Genomic DNA, 9,536 nt, shown 5'->3' on the forward strand with positions numbered 1-9,536 from the left:
GACCCCCGGGGTTGTCGGTCCCAAGCGCGAAGCCCGCAGAGGATCCGCGGGTGAAGGGGGAGAGGCTGGCGGAGAGGAGAGGATGATGCTGGGATTGGCTTTCCTGCTATTTAAAAAGAGTTTCAGGATAACTTTTAGAGTTTTCTCACTCCGGGTCACATCAGGACACGCGTCTTAACCGCATCCGATAGGGAATTAAACAAGACCCCGATGAAACACCGAATAATTTCCCTACCTTAGAGCCAGGACCTCATCCTACAGCGGAGAGGCTGCAGGCAGTGCCGGGATTCCCCTTGGATTTAGGAGCAATAAAAAAAGCAAAGATCACATCTGGCAGTGAGCAGTTTATCTGTCTCGGGGGAGGGGTGAGGTAAGAGCAGCAAGCTCTTCGTTTTCCACAACTTTGACTCTTCGGGGCTCCCTTTGCTGCTAGACAGGAGCTTGGCAGGCAGGAAGGTTCTCCAGGAAAAAAAAAAAAAGAGAGAAGAACAAGCTCAGCAGCCCCAGCCCTCCACACCATTCCAGCCAAGCCACAGAGGAATATCCAACGTCAAACCCTCCTTTCCTACCTTTTCCAATATTTTGCTCTGGAAAAAAAGGGAAGGGAGGTGATTCCTGAAGTCCTGGTTGAAGGAACGAAGAGCAAGGAGAGGAAAAAACCCAAACAAACCCCCAGTGACCTCCACTCACTCATTTATATTTTTTTACTGATTCTTTCTAGATACCTAAACTCAACCTAACCCTAGTGCTGGATAAATTCACATTATTCTTGCATTAAGCTACCAATAAGATGCTCTCAAGAGCAGCAGCTCAGCACCTCCAAGCTTCTCCATGCCCAACACCACTCCCTGGGCTGCCCCCCAGCTTTCTATGGAGTGAAAGTTCTTCAGCTCCCAAACCAGGTGGAAACTATTCCACCAACACAGGAGGAAAAAGCAAACCCCAGCCCTGGGTTTTGAGTTAAAGGTATTCTGGAACTTGACCCAGAATCCCCATGTTATGTATATGTATATTTTATGTACAGCTCCTCCCTCTAATAGGACCCGAGTGTGCAAACCAAGGGCAGTTCTGCTCATTAACTTCACCAGTCTTATTTCAATAAAAAATTAACCAGATTAAAGGGCTGTCTCATCCAGGTTCCACCTGGGCAGTCATAAATGGGCACAAATGCTTCTCTAAAGTGGCTTTTCAAAGACACTGTCCCAGGTGTCACTGCCAAACCTTCCCTGTCCCACTCCTGCTCCCTGCCCCTGAGATGCCACAAAGCCCAGAGATTCCAGCAAATGGAGATGTCCCTGTGCTGAAGGAAGGGGACACCTTCCCTCCAGCAGCCTTGCTCCTGTCTGCAGCTGTTGTTTCTGTTCAGAGAATGAGCTCCCTCATTATTATTTTAAAGACTATCTGATTACCAGGAGGAGTTTTCCAGGGGGTATTTGCTCAGGAGGTGTCACTGAGTATCTGCATTCCTCCCTGATGTATCAACCAGTTGTAAACCAAACCCTTGACAGAGAAGAGCCCTAAGCAAGCTCTCCAGAAGCATGTCAGGAAAAGTGGAGAGGGCTGACAAAGATTCCACACCAACCCCCAAGTGGCCACCAGCAGGCAAGGAGGAAAGGGAAACCTGGGCTGCTTCTCATGGCTGGGTGAGGCTGTGGGGTTGCTCTTTACTCACCTGTTAAATTCTCAAACAAAAGCTTCCTGCTGTCCCTGCTGCAAACAACAAGGCTCTCATAATCGTCTTTAAATCCCTAAACCTCTGCTGACAAAGACAAGGCAACTGTTCACCAGCTAAGTCCATTCTCTCAGCCTATATTTAGATTACAAACTCTCTGGGCAGTTTAGGCTGTATTTTACTCAGCACATAGGGAAAAGGGCTCGTGGTCCATTAGGGAAATTTCTACAGAAAAAAAAAAAACAAACCACAAAGTGATGGTAAATGAAAACATAAATAAAACCCCAGTGATACTGCACAGGGTAGTAGGAGAAATAATCTGCAAGAAAAAAATGGAAATCCTAAACTACCCATCAGTGCCCCAGCTTCTGTCTGTGTCTAAGGATGCTTCAGGCCTTTCCCAAGCTCTTCAGAAGGCTGACCTTCCAGCTAGGACAGTGTCTTCCCTGGGACAATTACAGATGTGAGAAAGGATGGGAAAAACCTCCTCCACTGGGCCTGAGAAAAGCAGCCCAAATGGAAGGTGTGGGTGCAGGCAGAAGGCAGGGAGGCAAAGGGATCAGTTCAAGGGATTGCTGATGTTAATGCCAAGAGGTAAAACTGGACTGAGCTGAGCAGAGGCTGCAACCACCAGTGCTCCAAAAATCTCCTTTTCACCATAGTCATAGAGTCAGTGGTATGTTGGGTTCTAGCTCTGGTTCTGTCCATGGCAACAACTTGTGTGTTTATGGTTCTTTAAAATAATCTGTCTGATCCTTTGGGTTTATGGCAGGAAGAGCTGAAACAGAAGGAACAGGAAGCATTTCTTCTTTCCCAGTCGCTGGAAATGGCTGCAGCTCCCATCTGGGGAGCAGCCACTCAGCTGGTGCCCTGCCTGGGCAGTCAGCTCAGTTTCTGCACCATGATTAATGGGCCCTGCAGAGAGCACCTGATACTTCTTGGATTTCAAAGTCCACTGGATCGGCTCTGCCAGCCAAAATGGAAACACTTTGTTTATTGGGGCACAGCAGCTCTACCTGTGATTAATGCCTTTGCTCCCTTGGGGAAACAAACAAAAACCTCATTAGGCAGCTACAGGGCAAAGCTGCACATTCTTCAGCTCTGCTTTGGAGGAGTTTAAAGATTGTTATTAGTCTGGGGTGGTGCAGACCAGGCACTCGCTTGGTGTTTGTTTCCTAGGGAAAAAAAAGGAAAATACAGTTTCTGCTGTAACAACCTAGTGATTAATAACAGAGGGAATAAAGTATTTGCAATATATGAAACAGGAGGCTACCAGGCAGCCCCATAACAGGCTGAATTTCAAAGGGACACCATCAAACTTATCCCTTTGGACACTGTGTTTTACTAAGCACACCTTTAACACCTAAGTGCTTGCACACTTGTATTTCCAGCTACCTCTGAGTGTAGGTGTGCCAGAGCCTGCACTCAAACTCAGCTGGGATTTGTAACCCCAAGCAAACCTGTGCAGGCCTGGAGAAGCCCAGCAAAAAGTCCCACTTGGGATGATAAACTGGCTTTGGCTTTCAGGGAGCTCTCTCCATCCTCTTTTGTTCCCTCTCCCAGCTCCTGACTCCCCTGCAGGGCTCCAGCTCAGTCATCTGCTCAGGGGAATGGGTTTCAGAGGTAAAAATCCCTGGTGACACAAAGTCCAGTTTTATTGGAGGCCACTGCAGAGCAAAGGAAGGCCACTTGACCAGAAGCTGCTCCAGAACTGCCTGAACTTATAAATACACCCAGGGGAAGACCCTAAGGCTTCAGTTCTGTGAAGAATCCCTGGCTTCCTCTGCTTGGATTTCCAACAGGACAGCTTAGAAAAGGGTTTGAGTTTTACAGCCAGGCCCTTGGACTGTGCTAAAGAGGGGGATGCAGCTGGGCAGGGCTAGGGTTAAATCTGCAGTGCAAAAAAATCTCCTCTCCTCTTACCTGCTTCATGATTTTCTTCAGCCTACTTCAGTCCCATTTTCCAAAGCTATGGGTTGGTTGCCCTCTGCACTGGTGGAGTGTCAATCTAAAAATAGGCAAAATTATTCTGTCCCACAGCATACAGTCTGATACTTAAGGACTTGCTACACCTTCAGCATCCACAAGTACCACTCCTGTCTTGTTGAGCCCTGAATTGTTGCAGACAGGCTCAGTTCTTCCCAGCTTGTCCTGTGTTTTCAGGAAGGCAAAGCAAATACTCCATTTTTCTTGGATTATTTTCCCACCATTGCAGCTCCCTGGCTGGGCACACCACCAGACTGCATCACAACTCCCATGAAAACAGATTCCTCCCACCCTGTATTTTCTTAATTAAATAAACTAAGCCCATCCCTCCAGTTATGCTCAGCTACATAAGATTATGAATATTCCTGAAACAACCAGGATTACACTGGAGTCTTTTGGAACACAGATATCTCATTCTGGCTGGCAAAGCATTCTCTTTTTATTATTCTTTTTTGGCTGCCTTTCCTCAGACTGGAGGTAAAGATGTGCTGGAATGAAAAGAAACCTGATGGTACCAGGGCCTCAGCTACTTCCCTCTCCAGTGGATGGTGTTACTGACTACACAGAAGTGAAGAAGGGAGAAATAAATTAACAGAAAATAAAAGGGGGGTTTCTTTTGGTTTTATTGGTTTACTATTGCTAGGAGCAATCATATTCAGCTTTATTTAGCTGTGCAAACAGGCGTGGATGTAGCCAGACCTCCCTTGCCTCCCCAGCTCCCTCTGGAGGGCAGCACTCGCTCTTGGGTTGCAGTTTTACCATGTGAAAAAGGTTAAGAATGAGGCTCTTATTTCTAATTTGCTTTAATAGGCTGAAGCCCAAAGGCAAACCAGCCTGTGGGTTGGAGGAGCCAGCTGCAGATCTTTCTCTTTGGCTTTTAATCAGAAAAAAAACCTCCTTCCCACCCCCATTCCCCAGCTGCAACATATATAAGGGATTAGGCTCAGGGACTCTTTTTTTTTTTTTTTTCTTGAATATTTTAGGGGAGGCATTTGGGGGGGAGGGGGCCCTGCATCCCTCAAGAGGATGGAGAGTACCTGGAGGATCTGTGTCTGTGTCTATTGCTGTCTCCACTGGTTTTCTTCTAACATCCAGTGTTCCCCCCACTCCAGGGCTCATCCCAGCTCTGCCAAGACCTCAGGGTTTTTGGGGGCCCCTAAGGGCACAGCCAGTGACCTCAACCCCTTGCTGCAGCTGCCCAGAAGTGTCAGGGGTGGCTATGCCCTCCTGCCTCCCCTTCTCAAGGTGCTGTCTGACCGGGGCCAGCAGAGCTGGGCAAGTGAGAGCCCCAGGCTGCAGCCAGACTCCAGAGCCCTTCGGTACATGAAGAGGTTGTATAAGATGTCTGCTACCAAGGAGGGGATCCCAAAGGCTAACAAAAGCCACCTCTATAACACAGTCCGGCTTTTCACCCCCTGTTTGGAATGTGAGCACCCCCCCAGGGACCTCAGGAAAGGTAGGTGTGGGGTGGCCTCTGCTGAAAAGCTCAAAGGGTTTGGGTTTGGTTTTTTGTTTTCAATTTACTCTGTGCTCAGAGCATACAAAAAAAAGAGGATTTTGTTTCCTTTCTCAGGAGACGTTCACTCGGTGGATTTACTCTTCAACCTGGATCGTGTCACTGCCCTGGAGCACTTACTCAAGTCTGTCCTGCTCTATTCCTTTGACACCTCCATCCCCGTTTCTTCCTCCATCAGGTGCCTGTGTCGTTTGGCTGTGAAGGAGCAGGGTTCCTCCAGCCAGGTCTGTCCCAGCCTCTCTCACTCTCCAGCTTTCAGCCTGCACTTTGAAGCCAGGAAACGCCGGTGGCTGGAGATGGACGTCACCTCTTTCCTCCAGCCCCTGATTGCCACCCACAGGAGGAACATCCACATGGCCCTGAACTTCACCTGTCTGCTGGGTGACCCACAGCACAGCACCAAACTGGTGACCCCCCTCAACACAGCACTGGTCCCCCCTTCCCTTCTCCTTTACCTGAATGACACCAGCGAGCAGGCACATCACAGGTGGAACTCCCTGGGGCACAGGAGGACAAACCCAGCCTGGCCCCGGCCAGGGGACAGCCCACGCCTGGATCCCACGGGTGACCAAGGACACGAGGATTCACAGGGCAAAAGGGCTTCTCGGCGGCGAAGAGAGGAGCACCCAAAAGGAGCCCCGTCAGCAACCCCACCTTACAACCTCAGCCAGTATTTCAAGCAGTTCGTTTTCCCCCAAAACGAGTGCGAGCTGCACAGCTTCCGCCTCAGCTTCAGCCAGCTGAAATGGGACAAGTGGATCATCGCACCCCACAGGTACAGCCCCCAGTACTGCAAAGGGGACTGCCCCAGGGTGGTGGGGCACCGCTACGGCTCCCCGGTCCACACCATGGTGCAGAACATCATCTACGAGAAGCTGGACCCCTCTGTCCCCAAGCCCTCCTGTGTCCCCGCAGAGTACAGCCCACTCAGCGTCCTCACCATCGAGCCCGACGGCTCCATCGTCTACAAAGAGTATGAAGATATGATTGCCACCAAGTGCACCTGTAGGTAGTGGCTGCTTTTAAGGATGTTTTTTTTTTTGGGTGTTTTGGGTTTTTTTGCATTCTCCAACCCAATCAACAGAACTAGCATCGGGGTGGCCCCCCAAAACCACGCGGGGTTAGCGGGAGGTGTTGGCGTCACAGAAATATTGTTTGGGGTTTGTTTTTTTTTTAAAAATGTAATTCACTTGGCTTTTCTAGGGTGTGAAATGAAATGTAAATAGTAGCTTTTTATTGGAATGATTTTGCATTTAAGGCGTGGAAAGAGGTTTCAACTACCAGGTGTCTGTTTTAAGCTGTTTTGTTATAGATTTAAAAGGAGAAATAAATGCCTGTCATGTGCACCGCTTCCACTCAGCGCCTGCTGGTCTTACTCTAAAGGAATCTTCTCTGTGACATCTCCAGCCGAGAGTCTGGGAAGAGACATTTTTAATGATAAAATTACTTTCTCTGATCTTTGTTTCTTTCCCTACCACCTTTCCAGTTCCTCCAAGCAAGAAGCCAACCCTTTGTCAGGGTAAAAAGGAACAAGGTTGCCTCTTGCTTTTCTTTTGTCTCAAGCTTCCTAAAAAACACTTGGCTTTTAGAAGCCTGTTTTAAATTTATTTATTTGAATGCCCTTAAGCTGGCTCAGTAGTCTGAGAACGTGGGGCTAGTCTCACCTCCCCTCACAGTAAAACTGTACTTTACAGTTCTTCATTTCATACACACATTCGAGCAAAGTCTTCACTATAATCAATTTATTTTCTCCTCAATTTTTCCAGACCCAAGAACTTTTGAAACACTTTTGAAAGAACTTTGAAAAACTTTGTAAAAAATGCTGAAGACCCAAATTGTGATTTTTTTATGATGATCACATTAAAAACCAAACAGTTTTGATGGGGATTTTATTTTTCTCTCTCCTAGAAGGATATAGAGCAGCACCATCTTCTCAAACCTTTAGTGCATTGATACAGAAATGCCATTCACCATCTAACCAGCCCCCAGCCTCAGATACAACACAAAATAGCACTCTTTGTCCCCTACTGAAGATATATTTGATATAAAGCTCCCTTCTAACCCCAACCATTCCATCATCACCTCCTACACCATCACCTCTGCTAATCCCGCTCAAACACTGGGAACACAGCTTCCCAGAGACACCAAGGAGGAAAACAGAAGTGAATTCTTTCTTCAGCACAAATGCAAAAAAGCCTTTTTAAGACAAAGTGCTGGTGTCGGCCACAGAAACAGCATTTTTGGGTCAGCTTTAGTGCATAACCTCGGTAAGGGCTGAGATCAGGTCCTGCAGGGCTGATGCTGCTGCAGGATCCAGCCCTGACAGGGATGGGCTCTCACCACCCTCACAGTGAAGAATTCCTTCCTCAAGGTAAAGAATTTCTTCCTCAAGATGAAGGATTTCTTCCTCAAGATGAAGGATTTCTTCCTCACATCTCACCGAAATCTCCCGAATCCCTGAAATCCCTGGAAAGCGCTCGAAGGTTTCCTCGGAGCCATCTCCTGAACAACCCCGAATCTCTCAGAGATGCTGCAGCCCCTCTGATCACCTTCTTCGGACGTCTTTTGAGCTCGGGGGAAATTAAATAACTGCAAAACCTGCGATTTATATGGATGCATTATTTGTTTTTACACAGGGAGGGAGGGAGCGACCCTGTGGGGAAGGGATGTGACAGGGAGAGAGCAGCGTGAGGGGGAAGCGCCATCACCCCCTGAGGTGGTGAGGAAGGGACTTTACTCAGAGAGCGAAAAAACCATCAAATTACGAGAAAAAAAAAAAAAATTAAAGAAAAAAAGCCGCCGGCTGCCCCGGAAAGGGAAGCGGCATCTTGGATGCCGCTTCCCTTTCCGGGGCTGTCGGCGGCAGCGGCGTTGGTGAAGAAGGTGACACCATGGGGATTCATTTCGGTAACCTGGCTCGGGTCCGCCATGTCATCACCTACAGCCTCTCCCCCTTCGAACAACGAGCTGTGCCCAACATCTTCTCCCAGGGGCTGCCCAACGTCGGGCGGCGGTTCGCCTCCCAGGTCTTCAAGGTGGTGCCCCGTAAGTATGGCCCCAGGGGATGGTGAGGGAGTTCGGAGGGGATCCTGAGAGGATTCTGGGGAGACACTGAGGGAATCCTGAGGTGATTCTGAGGGGATGCTGAGGGAATTCCAAGAGGAATCTCAGGGGATCCTAAGGAGACCCTGAGAGGATCCTGAGGGAATTCCAAGAGGATTCTGAGGGCATCCTGTGGGGATTCTGAGTGGATTCTGGGGAGACACTGAGGGAATCCTGAGGTGATTCTAACAGGATCCTGAGGAGATGCTGAGGGAATTCCAAGAGGATCCTGAGGAGATGCTGAGGGAATTCCAAGAGGAATCTCAGGGGATCCTGAGGAGACCCTGAGAGCATCCCGAGGGAATTCCAAGAGGATTCTGAGGGCATCCTGTGGGGATTCTGAGTGGATTCTGAGAGAATTCTCAGGGGATGCTGAGAGAATGCCAAATGGATCTTGAGAGGATTCCAAGAGGGTTCTGAGGAGAGTCTGAGAGGATCCTGAGGGAATTCCAAGAGGATTCTGAGGGGCTTCTGAGAGGATCCTGAGGGGATTCCAGGAGGATTCTCAGGGGATCCCGAGGGGGTTCCAAGTGGATCCTGACAAGACCCTAAAGGGATTCTGAGAGGATCCTGGGGGTGTTTTATTCTCGCACCCCTTCATCACCAAAGGGAAAGGGATTTGGTGGCTTTGTTTAACTCTTTTCTGTGGGAGGAGGAGCTTTGCAGTGCAGTTTGTGAGTATTCCAAGTTGTTTTCCAGCTTTCGTGGCAGCCTACCTCCTGTATTCCTGGGGGACACAGGAGTTTGAGAGGCTGAAGAGGAAGAACCCCGCTGACTATGAAAACGACCAGTGATCCAGTGAAGGAGTGATTGTTACCTGAGAGCATCACCCGTGTCCCTCCGTTCCACAGTTCTCTGTCCACATGACTCAAAGTGTATTAAAACGGGGAGATAAGTCTTGACTAAATAAACTTTAACTTTGCCCCGTGGCTTTGTGTGAAATCTCTGTCTTGAGACATTTCAGGGGAGCAGCAGCAAATCTCTGCCTGGTTCCCTCTGTACAATCAGGCTGAAGTTCTGTGACCTCAGACTCTGAGATGTTGCAGCATATCCAGCCTTTTTTTGGACTCACGTTTCTCTGAACTGTTTCCCAGTGGCTCTGGTGTCACCAGGGCTGAGGTGGTTTGAAATAACAGCTCATTCCTGCCATTATCTACCTGCTTCTTTTCCCTTTAACCGTGAGATCTGTGAAAAACAAATAACCCCCTGGTCTGGTGTTGCCCAAGAGCTGTGTGAGCTGGCTGACAGCTTGGGACAGAG

At 48.7% G+C, this 9,536-nt stretch overlaps 2 protein-coding genes across 2 annotated transcripts; both read left to right on the top strand.

Moving 5' to 3' along the window:
* Window positions 1-4,684: 4,684 nt before the first annotated feature.
* Window positions 4,685-6,187, top strand: GDF9 (growth differentiation factor 9). Its single transcript, XM_008495459.2, has 2 exons — window positions 4,685-5,114; window positions 5,232-6,187. Exons 1-2 carry the CDS (start codon window positions 4,685-4,687, stop codon window positions 6,185-6,187), a joined length of 1,386 nt encoding a protein of 461 aa, XP_008493681.1.
* Window positions 6,188-8,004: 1,817 nt separating this feature from the next.
* On the top strand, window positions 8,005-9,205 carry LOC103529941 (cytochrome b-c1 complex subunit 8). Its single transcript, XM_008495458.2, has 2 exons — window positions 8,005-8,219; window positions 8,976-9,205. The coding sequence occupies exons 1-2, from the start codon at window positions 8,066-8,068 to the stop codon at window positions 9,068-9,070; spliced, it is 249 nt and encodes an 82-aa protein (XP_008493680.1). The 5' UTR covers window positions 8,005-8,065; the 3' UTR covers window positions 9,071-9,205.
* The last annotated feature ends 331 nt before the right edge of the window (window positions 9,206-9,536 follow it).

This window comes from Calypte anna, chromosome 13, assembly GCF_003957555.1.
Source record: "Calypte anna isolate BGI_N300 chromosome 13, bCalAnn1_v1.p, whole genome shotgun sequence".
In the NCBI taxonomy this organism is placed as follows: domain Eukaryota; kingdom Metazoa; phylum Chordata; class Aves; order Apodiformes; family Trochilidae; genus Calypte; species Calypte anna.